This window comes from Drosophila sulfurigaster, chromosome 2L (assembly GCF_023558435.1).
Source record: "Drosophila sulfurigaster albostrigata strain 15112-1811.04 chromosome 2L, ASM2355843v2, whole genome shotgun sequence".
NCBI classification, from domain to species: domain Eukaryota; kingdom Metazoa; phylum Arthropoda; class Insecta; order Diptera; family Drosophilidae; genus Drosophila; species Drosophila sulfurigaster.
In genome coordinates this window covers 27,171,578-27,187,039 of record NC_084881.1, presented here as the reverse complement: position 1 = coordinate 27,187,039, position 15,462 = coordinate 27,171,578, and the positions used below count along the sequence as shown (strand labels likewise).

The following is a 15,462-nucleotide window of genomic DNA, read 5'->3' as shown; positions in this document are numbered from 1 at the left end:
TTTTTTAAATATATATAAGTAACATTTCATAACAGTTGTCAAGTATCCTAAGAGTTTTCGTTTTAAAATTTATTTGTTATTATTGTTACCAAAAAAGTCTGCAATTCAAAGGTTGCGGCATTCTCATGTTTATTTTTTCGAAAATGTACCCATCCCTAACAATGTGTAACCAGCCCTTGAACAAGAACACAGTGGTATATTTGGTATATTTTTCGACCTTAGGCATTTTTAGCCAATAGCGTTTGCGGTCTTCACCCGAACCAGTGCAACAACAACAAAAATTCCAACGCAGGCAACAATAAAAAAATTTCATAGTAAATCGAAAAATGTTTAAATTAATTTAAACGCGTTTTTCAATTCGTTTTCGTAACACTCTCGGTACGCTGTAGTGCAGTGTTTCGCATTCAAGTCGCTTAAACAACGACAGCAGCAGTAGCGTTGTCGACGCGTTCGAAACTGTGTCAAGCAAACGGGCTGCATACAACAACAACCACCAATAAAAAAAAAACGAGAAACGTTCTGCTCCCAATACGCTCGGTGTGCATTCGTGTGATCTTACAACAACAAGCATTAGATTCAATAAGTGGCCATTTAGTGATTTAGTGCGTTTGTGTGTGTGTGCGAGTTTTGTGGCTGTGTAAAATATGCATAAATAATTAATTCAAGGCGTCATAACGCTGCCAGCATCAGTTCCGCATTTTTCAAATTATATCTTTAAAGCGCGGTCACACCGAAAACCAATCAAAACCAATTCGACAACAACAACAACAACAGCGGTGGCTAAGCAGCGGTTATTGTTTGTTTTTTTTCAAGCTGCAGAAAATAAGAGAGAAGAAAAAAAGCTCACAATCAGCTGTTTGTTGTGTGTGCGCAAGCTGTCGCGAGTGCGAATGAGATAGCCTGTGTACGCGCCAAAACGTCAATTGGCTGCACAGTGTGACTAGGTGCGACGAAAATCCAACGAAAAATTACCAAAAAATATAATTACTTTATTTGAGTAGACGACGTTTAGAAAGGTAAGTGATCAGCATTCAAATTATTTATATATTTCTTCGCATTTATTTTGCCAGTTGCAAAAAAAAAATTCCAAAATTTTTCTATCGCTTTACATTTTTAATACGCGTGTGTTATAAAAAGTGTTATACAAAATACAAAAAAAGTTAAAGTGCAAAAATGAGTGAAACAGCAGCAATTGAAGCAGGCGGCGATGCTGCCACAGTTCCAGCAACTCCAGTTGCAGCTGGGAAAGCTGCAACAGAAACGGATACGGAACCTGGAACAGCATCGAAAATACCCAAAGGACCAAATCGCTCCAATATTCCTACGCCGGCAGCGTCAGTGACGGGTATACCCTCAATCAAGCAAAGACCGCCCTCGAATTTTGGATCCAGCAATTCAATATCGAAAATCGGGCGACCTTGTTGTACACACACAACACCCAAGTCAGGCCCTCCACCCAGAGGTGAGTTCACACTTTCAATTATTTCAACTTACTTAAACACGTGATAAACGCAGATGGTGACGGATAAAATTTTAAGGTTAAGGGGTTGAAGTGTAAAATAATGTGGCGTGAGAAATTGAAAAAAAGGGGTGAACTTGTTTTTGGCACTGAATTTTAACAGAATATAGAGAAGACCGTATTTCTGTCTCTCGTGTTATACTAATATGGAGATCTTTTATACTATTATACTTGATTATTATTACAGTATTTTAGTCTTGTAAATCTTATTGTCAATCAGATTCTTTACAATTAGATTATAATACTGAATTCTTTTTCTTATTGTCGAACTCTTTAGTACTCTTATTTTAGACTAATTTTATCTGCTATTAATACTAGATTATTATGATCGTCCTTTGTAAATCTTATTGTCGAATCACATTTTTTACAGTTGGATTACCATAGTGGATTTCTTTTCTTACGAATTGTTTGGTACGCTGATATCTATTTTAAACTATCTTTCCTAAATCTTTCTTTACTAAATATCTTTTTTAGAATATCTAACCTTTCGGACTAAATTGCATATTTTGGAAACTATAAATACTGTTATTACTAAATTTGATAGCCTGACTTAAATATTGTTATATTTTATTATCGACTTCATGGAGTTAGAATTGGATTCCAATATTTATTTTCATTCGATTTTAAGGGTGCAAAGTTTGCCCATCTCTAAAAACTCATGCTCAGTCACTAGTTGCCCATAATTCCGGTTTCAGCTAGTCCAAGTGCTGTTAGTCTGGTTTTAGCCATAACACCCACTAGACGACAGCTGCAAATGCAACGATCTAATCCGAACGATGACGCACCCACACTTTTCGCGGCAATTGTTTTCTCCCCTTTCATAAAGCAAAAGCCACTCACACAATTGCCAAGTAAATTGGACTTCAATGAACTTGCAGCTATAAAAAAGTGCAAACAAAAAGAGACTGTAATGCAAATTGCAATTATAAAGAAATAACAAAATGAAATCAGGAGGCACGTCAACTTCATTTCAATTGAAAAGTTGACCAACAGCAATTGGCACTTCAACTGTTTTATTTGTAAACAAATGAATCCGCTCATTTACCCATTAAATCTCACAGCAGACGATGATAAGCAAACAAATAAACACAAATTTCAATTGTTTACCTCTCTTGCCAGACGGCTTGTCTCTTCGTCTGTTTTCTGTTTGATTGTCTGACAGTTGAGAGCAATTATCGCCGCCCACGCAGCTTGCTTAACTCATCATGATTGCAGAGTAGAGTTCAATTCATTGCGGCCAATTAAATAATGCGGCTACCAATTTAATTAAGCCATGCTCCACATGGAGGCGTCTACAGACACATTTCATTCACGTAATTGTGCCAAACCGCAGCTCCATATAAGATCGTCTTACGTACATTGATCGACCTAATAGCCCATATATATTCACGCGTAGTTTTATTTATGTTAGTCGATCGAGCCCCGATCAATCCTCTCGCGTCGTCTTCCATTACACCTCGTTCCATTCAATTGATATTTCATTGCAACCGCAAAGCGCAAAAGCCCCGCGACAGTATCGCGTTTCCAATTCCAAAAGCTCTACCTCTCTAATCCCAAAAATGCAACGGAGATTTTGAGAGTGAATTTAAGATACTCTTTAAAGATACTCTTTAGAATACAGAATATAGAATAAAAATACAAAATTAAAACTAAAAGGTTATTTAAGAATCATTTTGTATTTTTAAAAATTAATTGACAATCAGTTAAGCAACAAATTAATATTTCATTTTTTAAATTAATTATTTTACTTTTAAGGAGTTGCAATTTTTATTTATTTAAGATTCTCGTAAGCTTTGTTTATTCTGCGGATCTACAACGATCATGATTTATGATTATTTCTCAGAATTGATTGATGAATTCATTAGACAATTATAGCGAATGTAATTGAGAAAAAGTTGTAGAATATTCAATTAAGATAGTTGCAAATACTCTTTGATTGAGTATTTTAAATAATTGAAGTGTTATAGAACCTTTTCTGGGTGTGAAGAAAGTTCTTAACAAATTGCAGCGTGAACTTGATAAATAGTTATGTTAAAATTCTAAAGATTCTTCAAAGTTTCGTGATCCACATAGAAATGTGTGAAGTATCTTTTTGGGGGAATTCACTTGGAAATATTTTGACACACATTCTCGTCGCATCTAGTCGCAATAAATCGTAGACTTTCTAATGAAGTGATCGCCGCGCACTGTGTTCAACACACAAAAAAGGGCATATAAATGCCACTTTGAAGTGAAACACTTGCGTGTACCTGTCATTTATCTCTCATCACACTCAATGTCAAACCCGAGCAGCCCGAGCCAGACTATACGATCACCGATCTTCAATCACCGCACAGTGGCGCACATCATTTACCCGCGTTTGCTACAGCGGAGGATGGGGAAACTGGGGACTAAGTCTGCTTATAAAATGTAGCACTCATAATTGAATTTGTGTTCTGTATTCTGTATTCTATATTGTGGCTGTCAGGCGAGGCGATGATGACACACAAGTTATACTTGTTGTTGCTTTTATTTTTTTTCAAGTTTTTGCACTGCGCATTTGACAACAGCGATAGAGATAGAGAGAGCGAGGTGACATGTTCATGACTTCTCGCCGTTTCATCTCTCTCACTTACTTTCTAGCCTGAGCCGCTCGTGGATGAGCTTATGTCATTTTATTGATCTTGATCGGAAACGAGCGTGCTCTCGAACATTATAAATGTGCAAAATGTGTGTGCTACACAAACACACAACATAAAACTGAAAGCTCATTTGTCTTGGGCTTAAGATGAGATCTCTGTAAGCCTCTAATGGGTGGATACATCCGTGATTCGCTTACAACTTCAGCTGATGTTGACCTTTAATTGCACATGAGACACGGCAAAAAAACTTTCATGATTCGCATTACTCATTGCAGCATTTATTTATAGTAGTAATTGTTTATAGCGAATAAATCGCGTACTATATGTTGCGTAGATCCCTTTCTTTAGAATCTGGCAAACGGCAACTTTCTTTTGCCTTTTGCTTTTTGCCTTGCTGGCCGCGCTAAAGTGCTAAAAAGCCAAACGCAATTCAGTTTCTCAACTTCAGCCTCAGACGATGGCATTATATAGGCGCCATGATCGTCAATCAGTGCACGCACCCATTTGGAATGGTCAAAGAGTTGAGGAAGTGATAGACTCAAAGATACTCACAATTTCTTTAGATTTTTAATAAAAAATATGATATTGCTCCTTTCATTTTTCAAAGTTAAAGGGAGAAAATAACTTTTCTTTTGCAATTTAAAGTTTATTATATTAATTTATTTGGCAGTTGAGTATAATTTTAAGTATTAATCAACTTTCGCATCGAGATATTCTGAAATACTTACAATGTCGTTTGAAGCATTTCTTAGAAAAAAAATGTATTTTATCATTTCTTATATTTCAATCTTGAGAATATTTAATTTACTTTTGGGCGTTTAAAAAGTAATTCAAATCTTTCTTTCGCTTTAAGTTATTCTATCTGCATAGCAACATTTTCAAATGAGCTTCAATTGCTATTATCATCACTTTGAATCAGTGTCTATAATATATGTTTTTCTTTACTCAATTAGTTTGTTGATTGAAGCAAAGAAACCATAGGCAAAATCAAGCACGATATAGAACACAATAGTACAATAATAGCTGAAAAACGAAAGTTAATTAGGAAGCAATTGTTTTGTTCTAAAGAAAGTGAAATTTGAAGAAACTTTGGCGATACTCTGGTATTATTCATGAAATATATTATTTGTTATATTTTAAGAATATCACATTGATGTACAAATTTTTGAAAATATATTCCGCAGTATCGACTACAAAAATACTGAAAAAAACTGAGGGCCATATTTAGTATATCGTTCAATTGCTTTTATCTCTTAGTCTCTGAGATCTAGGTGTTCATATGGATAGACGGACATGGTTATAAGGGTAGAAGGTATTTCCAATAATAGATATACAAATTTTTCAACAGTATTAGTTATACTATATATTCAGCTTAGTATGCCGATCTTTGTTGCCCTTTTGCTGGATATACAAAAAAAAACGTATTGTGTGGCAACCCTAGCAGAGCTTTGCCCTGCCATAAAGAGACGATCAGCGCTCCGCTTTTGTTTGCGAAAATTATTAAAGTACGCGTCCGTGTAACGAGCAAAATAAAAAAAAATATATAAGTTTACGGTTTTTCGTGTCGACGTTTATTCAATAAAAACAACGTTGCTCCACACACACAGCGAGAGAGAGAGAGACGGATTACACTGTGCTACAAAGCTTGGTTCGAAAGCGCTCTCTCGCTTTTACGCTCTTCGTTTGCTCTCTCTCAGTCTGCTCGCTCTCTCTCTCTCGCAAAGCTCGTTGAGCAGTCGCTGCTCTTGGCAAGTTTTGCTAAACTTTGGCTTTTCAGTAACTTCAACGACTTTTCGCGAGACGGACGCGTTTCATTTGGCATCAGCTCGATAGATGCGGGCAACAGATCTGGCGAGCACTGGCTCCAACTGAACGATACGGCTATATACTTCCATATAGTGAATACGCAACAACTGCAAATTAACAAAAAAAAATTTAACAATTTCAATCGCAACAATTTCAAAAGGTGAATTTCTTGATAAGCGTGAAAGACAAGCGAAATACAAAATGCAAAAAAACACAAAAAACAATAAATAAGATAGACTCTGAAAGTAAAAGTTGTGGCCCTTTGGACCAAGTTATTATCATTTGTTGTTGTCCCTCAATGTTGCCCTAAATGGGATATACGAAACTCTGTGCTCTCTAACTTGTGCTGTGAATTTGTCTTGTTGCCGCCGCCGCCGGTTTGCTCTAAAGATACTTTACAACTTCGAAAATCGATCTCTGTGTTTTGTATCTTGTATCTTGCATCTGTTTCGGTTGATTTTCCATTGCCTCCTGACCTTGACGTGTTGATTCTTTAACAGCAGCTGTCTTCATACTCCACTTTTATATTTTTAAACAATATGTTTAAACATTTTTGTGTATTTCACAAAGTTGTCTAAAGTTTTAAAATAGTACTCAACATTTTCAATTTTTTTTATTGCATTAGTGATAAGATAATTGTGAATGGGCAACACTTAGTTACTGTTTCCGTTATCTATAATCAATTTTTGTGAGCAATATTTATGTTATCTGTTGGCAAGCACAGATTTAGGCTTGGCACAGTTCTCAAGGGAAAAAGTTTCCATTTTAATTATTATTTATTTATTTTAAATTGAAGGTTATTCCCTACAGCTATCGATAGTTTGTTTTCCCCGCTTCTAAAGTATGAGCTGGCATTCTGTGTTGATTAATTTTAACCCTGACTTTAACTACTTTTATCGCTAATTGCGAGTTGTTAGATTGCCAACACGTATCTCTGACTTTTATGACCACTTCAGAATTGCTTTTGCTAATCGCAGTGATTACAATTAGTTAGTTATTTATGTCTTAAGTCTTTTCTATACATTGGCTAAATAGGCCAACTAAATGAATAGCAGCTGTCTCCAGCTTGTCTCGAGCATTGACAATCATCTAAGTTAATAATAATAATAATCGTCGTATTTGATTTTGGCCACAATATCTAACCTTAGTTAGCTCAGCGAATAAAATTCAAAACTACAACAAAGTTGTCGCCGCATCTCAAGTAAAAGCGCAACAACAATAACAATAACGTCAACACGAGCCGGATTTTTTTCCTCTTGCTGTATTGAAATTTGCGGTTTACCGCTAATTAGGTATAAAAATGTATTATTGTTTATTTATCTTTTGACTGCATCAAAATAGACACGAAATGCAAAAGGTTGAAAGCGCAAAATCAAAAAAACAGTAGTGAAAATCTGCTAGCAATGACAGATACCCTATATCAAAATGGGAGTGCAATAAATTTTGATAAAAAGGAATTTATTAATTTATTGACTTTTAATTGGTTTTAAATTTAGGAAATTTGCTGGTTAATTATTACGGGGCAAATGTTAATCAAAAATAAGTATAAATTAAAGTAAAACAGTGCGGTATTAGTTTTAAAATATACCGAATTAATACTAAAAATATACCAAAATCTATATTTGGTATATTTATATAGTATCACATTAAAAATATATCAGATTGCAAAATATACCAGATTGTTAGCCAAAGCTAGCTTGAAGTAATTGTTAAAAAATAAGTTTCTAAGTACTCATTGGATTTTATTTATTTATACAGCATAATTAACAACAAGTTATTAATTATCGAGTGAAATTCGTTTATTTATTGAGCATAAATTGATTTGAAATTTAACAGATTTACTGGTTAATAATTATGGGCAAGAAGTGTAAATAATTGTGGAAAAAGAAGTCGTTAATTACTGATTGGAATTTGTTTATTTCTTCAACATTAATTAGCAAATTCAATACAAAGAAATAACTTAGAATTAGTCTACAAAATTGTGAAAAAAACAAGTTATTAATTATCGAATTGATTTGAAATTTAGCAGACTTACGGGCTAATAATTACAGTCACATTCAATGCAAGAAATAGCTTTAAAGTAATGGAAATAATTGTTCAACAAATCACGTTATTAATGACCAAGAAAGAGCACACAAATAAATGTTAGACAGCTGATAAGTTTGTGTAGTTTTTTAGTTGCAAATTTGCTTTGTAATTGCACAAAACTAGGTTAAACAAAAACAACATAAAAATTGTAGAAAACTCATATTATTAATTACCAAGAAAATTAATGAAAGAATCAGCATGAAACTATTCCCTGGACAGCTGACATGCATATATGGTTATTTTAGCTGCAAAAAGATCTCAATAATTGAAGAAAAATCAAGTTATTAATTGCCAAGAAATCAGCATGAAGACAGTTGATATGCATAAAAGGAACAACAAAAGAATCAGTTTTGTGTGTGTTTTTTGCGCAATCTCTGCAAAAAATATAATATCAAGAGTTTACTGGGAAAATGGCAAACACACATATTGAAGGTCACAATTGCACAATGAGGGCAAATGCGGGCGGTTCAAATGGCATACAAAAGATGCGTCATACTGTGTTCTGTGGCTCACATTCATCTAGTCAATTACAGGGTATTATAGGGTATGCATACATTTGTATGCAAACTTTCAACTTGCAAAACTTTGCACTCTTTTTTTCAAGTTATTAACATATTGCGCAAATGTTTTGAATTTGTTGTCAACCACAAAGCCGTAAATTGTTAATTTGGTTATGTGTGTGTGAGTGTGACGTCTTATAGCCAAATCGTTTTACTTGCTAATACTTAATGCAAATTAGCCGGCCGCCGACAATCGACAACTTTCTACACACTGTGTGTGGGGCTTTCTTTTCGGCCGGACGTCAAAAAAACAGAGATAGAGAGAAGCTCGCATAGCACAATACAAAACAAAATACAATACACAAAACTACAACACATCGCAATTTTTGGGCAATTTTTGGTTCGTGTACAAGTAACAAGTAAACATTGAACGGAGACAATTGCTTTTGGCATTTTGTTGTTATTGCCAATGGTATTTTATCAGCATTTTTTTGCTTTTTTTTGGGTTCGCTACTATCGCACCGGCTGCGATAACGAGACCCGCATAAACAGTCGGAGAATCAGACGAGAGCATTGCCAGCTTAAAAAATGTTACTAGTTATACATAAAAGTAAACATGGAAAGCCTTCAAGTAGCACAGACATTTTACCTTCAATTACAACTGTCAGAAGTTGTAAAATGTAAATGAGCAGAGTTAATTCTTAAACCAAACAATGGATGATCAACATCAAATGGTTTTTGGGTAAACTTGTTTAACTTTTGAAGGTTGTTATCATCAAGTTATTTTATCATGTGTGCATGTAAATTAGAATTTAGACTATTGTGTGCGTGATTCATGTCATCAAGATCTTGCATTCCGAAAGTGAATTATTAGAAATGAAAGCTTTGAATTACTCTATTATCTAGAGCGTTGATTGGAGTAATTTGTTCAACTTTTGCTGTCAGTTGAAAAGCAAATGTTAATTGCATTTAAGTTTGATGTTTTGTATATGGCAAATTATGAACTTTAATGCCAGGTTTTGTGGATCAGTGATCTCTGTTTAGAAATAATAAAAACAAATGCTGTTTTAGTACTTAATCAAAAATAAGTCAGAAAGAAAGAATAAAAGCAAATCAATGAGGTATTATTTCTAAAATATACCGCAAAGATATTCTTAAAAAATACCAAAGACTATATTCAGTATATTGATATACCATAGAGTGCAAAATATACCACATTGTCAGCCAAAGCTAGCTTAAAGTAATTGTTGAAAAAGAAGTTTCGAATTACTGATTGAAATTTATTTATTTATAGAGCATAATTTAGCTTCAAATTTGATTTGCATTCAAGTTTTAAGTTTTGCATATCGTAAATTATAAACTTTTATGCCAGATTTTGTGGCTAGATCAGCGATCTCTGTTTTGATATAATAAATACGCAAAAGTTGTTTTAGAAGCACTTACAGAATATACTAAGAATTCAGATTGGGATTCCCTTATGAAGAGACGACGTCGCCAACGCCTCCCGCGCTTACACAACTGAATCGAAACAATTTGAAATCTATATAAATTTCTATCAACCACATTTTGTTCTATCGTGGTTGCAGCTGCTGTGTTTAGTTTGTGGGCGCAAAAAGTTACGACGCCAAGCCATATTTGCCGTAGTTGTTGTTGTGTGGCACCTCAAGCGAGCCCATTAAACTCATTCGAAGCGCGTGCTTGGGTCCATCTGCTAGCCAATGAGACACATTTTTTGGACTGATTCTCCCAAAAGCATTAACAATAGATTCTGGCGTCATTCGGCGTCGAGCGGTTTGTTTACACATTTGTTTATTATTATTTTGTAGCCATTTTGTGGCGCGCAATGAGCTCAGCTCAACACAAAGTTGCTATTTGTTCTAGAACACGAAAACGCGCATCCGTGTAGGTGGCGTATGAGTAATATTTGTGTGCTGATGTGTTACGCATACGCACCATTAGCCGGCATGCATCTGAATTATTACGACTCTTTAATTGCTTCGACAACACATTATGGCAATCAAATCGCTTGCTAATTGCATTTCCACACACACCTTTTTCTCTTGTTTTTCCGCCAGACTTTTACTTTTTGTTTTTTGCCAGCTGTAATTCACTTGCAGTTTCTTTTAAGGTGTTGCCACATTTTGGTTAATTAATTTCTTATGAACCACCATTTTTGTATTTTGTCATTTAATTTCACAACTTTTAATTAAAATCTTCGGTCATCTTTTCTTTTATATTTTTTTCACACAAAAAATGGTTCTAAGCCGCTTTTTCCCGTCTTCGAATTTGAGCGTAAACAAACCCATTATACTTTGCTTCTTTTCTTGCGCTGATTTGACAAGAAAATAGTTGTCTGTCCAGTTTTTGTGGTTCTCTCAATGAATTATTAACCTTTTGAGCTTTTGTAATGTGCGCCTAATGACAGAGTTCATTATGTTTATGGGCTTCCCAGAGGATGTGGGCCACCCAACCATTAAGTGAGAACTCGTGGAACTCGAACTTCAAATGCTCCAGACATTTCACTTCTTCTCTTCATGCTTCGCCGGCTGCTTAAGTTCAAAAATAACATTGCCAAAACTGCCTACGAAGCGTCAACAATTAAGCAACAATTTTAATCACTGGCAAATGCTTTTTGTTTGCTTTATGTACGCTAACAGTTGAGTGCTTTTAATTATTTTGCATGCGATATTGTTCTAAAGCTAAAGGCAAATAAATTAACGTGTCACTTACCGGTACTAAACACAAAACAGACAAAATACTGACGAGACTCGCATTGCTTTGTAATTATTAAACGTGGCACTTCAAAGTTTCATTTAACATGTTGCCAAGTTGAGTTAAGTGTTCTCTCTTCTCCCCCCACTTCGAGGCAAACAAAGACTGTTGTCGAACTATTTGCTTTCGCAGAAAAGTACAGCAAAAAACGTTTTTAATAATCTCGCTTTTGTATCAACTTCTAATCATTAGTATTTGCCATCTAATTATTGCCCCGTTTTGTCTGCATTTTACTCCAAAAACAGTTAAACAATTTGTGTGGCGATCGCCCACAGTTTATTGATTGAATGCCACAGCCCAGCCCCCCAAAAATAGCAACTTTCAAACTGAGTGTGGGTTGCATAATTTTTGTTACAGTAATATTTAGTAGATAAATGAAAACAACAACAACACATACATATAAAAATAATAATAATATATTTGCGGCATTATTTATGGCTACCGGCGGCCACAAGCAACAAATTACTTCAGCTCTTAATTGTATTTGGCCAAATATGAAGGCTCTTTTCATATTTTTGGCATAAAGCGCAAAAAGTAATTAAGTTGTTTTTTTTTCTTCTGCGGTTTTTCGTCTTCGAGAGACACGCGGCAAGTGTTTGCCTATCTTATTGAGTTGTACATAAATATATTATTAATGTTCAATCAGTTTAAGCAGACAACATTGACAACAACACAACGAAAAAAAAAAAGAATGCAAAATTCTAAATTCAGCTGTTGCTTTGCACGTTTGTTTACTCAGCGAACACTCTGTTGTCGTGCCTCATTTTGTTGTTAATTATTCAGCAAAATAAACGATAAAACAATGCACTGATCGACTAAGGGATACTATAATTTATACCATTTTTAGAGGTGCTACCAAGTTGATACATAAAAGATGAAGGAACTTTTTGGGTTTGCATTTTTTTGTTATCTAAAAAGAAATAATATTACGCTCAAAGTTTTAAAAATGATGGATTAGTAGTAAAATATTTTTGATATTAATTAACTACACAAAATAGTATATATTTTTCTCTTAGTAGGAAACGTTATCAAACTTTTGACGCAACTTAAATTAGCGCATCAAAATGCGTCAGCAGAAACATATAATTAAACTATTAACCTTTCAAAGTGTGATTAGCAAAAAATATTTAAATAAATTCTGGTTTTAATTTAGTTGCTACTAAACTTTAAAAAACGTTGCAAGAAAATAATTCTACTAAGCAAATTTAGTTAATATTTTTATAATTTCTAGAAAACGCAGAAAATAATTTGATAAATTGTGATTCCTTTTGATTGATATTAAAGTTGAAATGCTATGAAAAAGAATTCTTCCAAAAACATGAAAAGTGCTGAAAACATTTCTAATAAATTTTGGGTTAAAACCGCATAAAATATTTGAACTTTTGATCAATTTTAATTATTTTTTTTTTAATACTAAACTTCAACCAACAATGCTCAGAAATAATTCTTCAATAAGTAGGAAAAGCGTAGACAATAATTGATCAATTCTAATTATATTTCAATTGTTATTAAAGTTGAAAGGCGATGAAAAAGAATTTTCCCAAAAATAACGTAAAATAGCGATTAAATTTCATTCGTACGATGCGATAATAATTCCCAAAAATTTAAGAAAAGCATAGGAAATATTTAAAAAATTCTGATTATATTTTTATGAGTATTAATGAAGAAGAAAAGCGTAGATAAAATGAAGGTAAATTCTTATTAAAAAGTATTCTTCAAAAACTAAGAAAAAGCGTTAAACTCTTTTCTCGTAGTAAAAGTGAGATGCAAAATCCTTGAGTAACTTTTCTGAGAATCAACTTATTACAGCAGATCAGTAAATTCCCCGTCAGTTATTTGCTCATTAAGTCGGGGCGTAATTGTGCCTGAATTGTGTGGACGTAGACAATTTGCAATCGCGAGGCATTTTTTGAGTGCCATCACGAGTATATAAACTCGTATTCCAGACGAAATCTCGCTAAGATTGCCGGCAAAAAGTCAGAAGTCACAAAACAAACTGATGCTTGAGATTTTAATTTTACAAAAAATTTGCGCATTGACGTCGTCGTCGTCGGTAGTTTATAGGTCATTAAAATGGTGTCTAGTTTCGTTTGGGCGGTGTTTGCAAACGGGTTTTAAACTTTATCGGATAGTTAAAGGTCTCTTCGGTTGATGGATTATTACGGCTGAAAGATGAAGATGCTGCGCGTGTCGAATGTGTCTGTTTAGTATCTTCGGAAAGTATCTTTTGAAGAGTGAATGAGTAACTCGGCAATACATTCACCTGTTAAACTGTTTGACTTGGCTCTTGTTATCTCAGCGCGTTGTTTATATAACTTACGCTTAACTGTGCAATTTGTTAACTGCGCTTGTCCCAGCCCACACACACACACAGACACGCTCTATAGATATATATCTATACTCGAACTCGTATGCATATATTGTATATTGAAGTCGAGTCGGTAACTTTTTGCCGGGCAACTAATTGCTATTTGCACATTTGTTGCTGTTGTTGCTGCTGCCGCTTTCTTGGCCAATTAGCTGCCCCGTTGTCTGCCCCCGTTTTGGCCTCAATATAATGAACCTTTGAGTGTGTTCTTCCCCCTCTCTTTGCCTCTTCCCTTCGACATCTTTTGTATCGTTTGTATTGACGCCCTTTTGTTGTGCGTAAGTAGCTTTAATTTTAATTTAATTTCAGCTCATTTGGGCGCCTCTTGCATGCTCGTTATTTATGTTATTTGTTATTTTTGTGTAATGCCTGATTTCTTGTATATTTGTTTCTTTTCTCATTCATATATATATTTTTATATTTTGTTTTTTCTTTCATTTTTCTTTTGCTTCCGTTATACGCGTGGTTTTATATTTAGACACAAACAGCATGAGTCGTGAAAGCGATGACAATTTGAGTTCGATCAATTCAGCGTATACAGGTAAGTGTAATCCATTTAATTTGTAATTTGCATTTTATCGTTTCGATCATCATCTTTTCCACACACACACTTTTGTTGGAAATGCGTATTTTGTTTAATTCATGACACGCCATCAATTAACTGCTTATGATGGGTCAATTAACAACTCTCTACTGAAAACAACTTAAACTGGGGTACTGTCGTAAAACGCAGTTTTATATTTGTCACATTCAAAACGAATAAAACAACTCTTAACTCTGGCAAATTAATAAAAGTTTAACCAGCGCATCATTTGATTGATATCTGCAGTCATTTAATATAGTTCATTGATCTATCTAAATCACTTATTTGCTTATGTGTGCAGCTAGCAAAGTTAACTTTAATCTACCAATGTTTTAAATGGTTATCTAGTTTGGCTTACGACATTAACGATAACAAATAAGAAAGCTAGAGTCAAGTCTACTCGACTGTGAGATACCCGGTACCCATTTTAAATAGAAGTAAAATAGTGCGGTATTATTCTTAAAATATACCAAGTTCATATACCAAAAAATACTCAAATATACCAACGGTTATATATGGTATATTGATATAGTACTACATTAAATATATACCCTACAGCGCAAAATATACCAGATTGTCAGCCAATGTAACTGTGCGGTATTATTCTCAAAATATACCAAATTAATATACCAATAAAATACTCAAAAATATACCAATACATGGTATATTGATATAGTACTACATTAAAAATATACCTTAGAGCGCAAAATATACCAGATTGTCAGCCAATGTAACTGTGCGGTATTATTCTCAAAATATACCAAGTTAATATACCAATCAAATACTCAAAAATATACCAATATATGGCATATTGATATACTACTACATCAAAAATAAACCCTAGTGAGCAAAATATACCAGATTGTAAGCCAATATAACTAAGACCATTAGTTTTTCCCCATAGAAAAGTATTTCTTAAATAGGTGCTACAATTTTTAACCGATCGTAACTATTGTTATTATTCTGTATACCAAAATTCGCGACTCCAGTTTCTAGATTCTTATCGATTTGCAGTTGCCTAGTTTAGTTTATCATTTGATTGATATCTGCAGCAATTTAAACTAATTTGTGTGCAATATAGTTCATCGACTTCTGTACTTAAGTATGCAGCTAGCAAACGTAAAATCAATCTACAAATGTCTTTAATAGTTGCCCAGTTTGGTTTACGACATTAACCATAAAAATAGCTATGCGTTTAGCTATAA

At 34.0% G+C, this 15,462-nt stretch overlaps 1 protein-coding gene across 13 annotated transcripts in view; it reads left to right on the top strand.

The window, feature by feature from the left end:
• The first annotated feature begins 1,071 nt into the window (after positions 1–1,071).
• Positions 1,072–15,462, top strand: part of LOC133841788 (restin homolog) — a 34,811-nt gene continuing 20,420 nt past the window's right edge. For 3 of the 13 annotated variants that reach the window (XM_062274592.1, XM_062274583.1, XM_062274575.1), the window contains exons 1-2: positions 5,905–6,106; positions 14,153–14,215. In XM_062274592.1, coding sequence (XP_062130576.1) covers positions 14,164–14,215 — 52 coding nt within the window. In that variant the 5' untranslated portion in view covers positions 5,905–6,106; positions 14,153–14,163. Of the gene's footprint in view, positions 1,463–5,903; positions 6,107–14,152; positions 14,216–15,462 lie in introns of those variants that run through there. The other 10 variants (XM_062274549.1, XM_062274541.1, XM_062274522.1 and 7 more) reach the window with 9 other exon arrangements.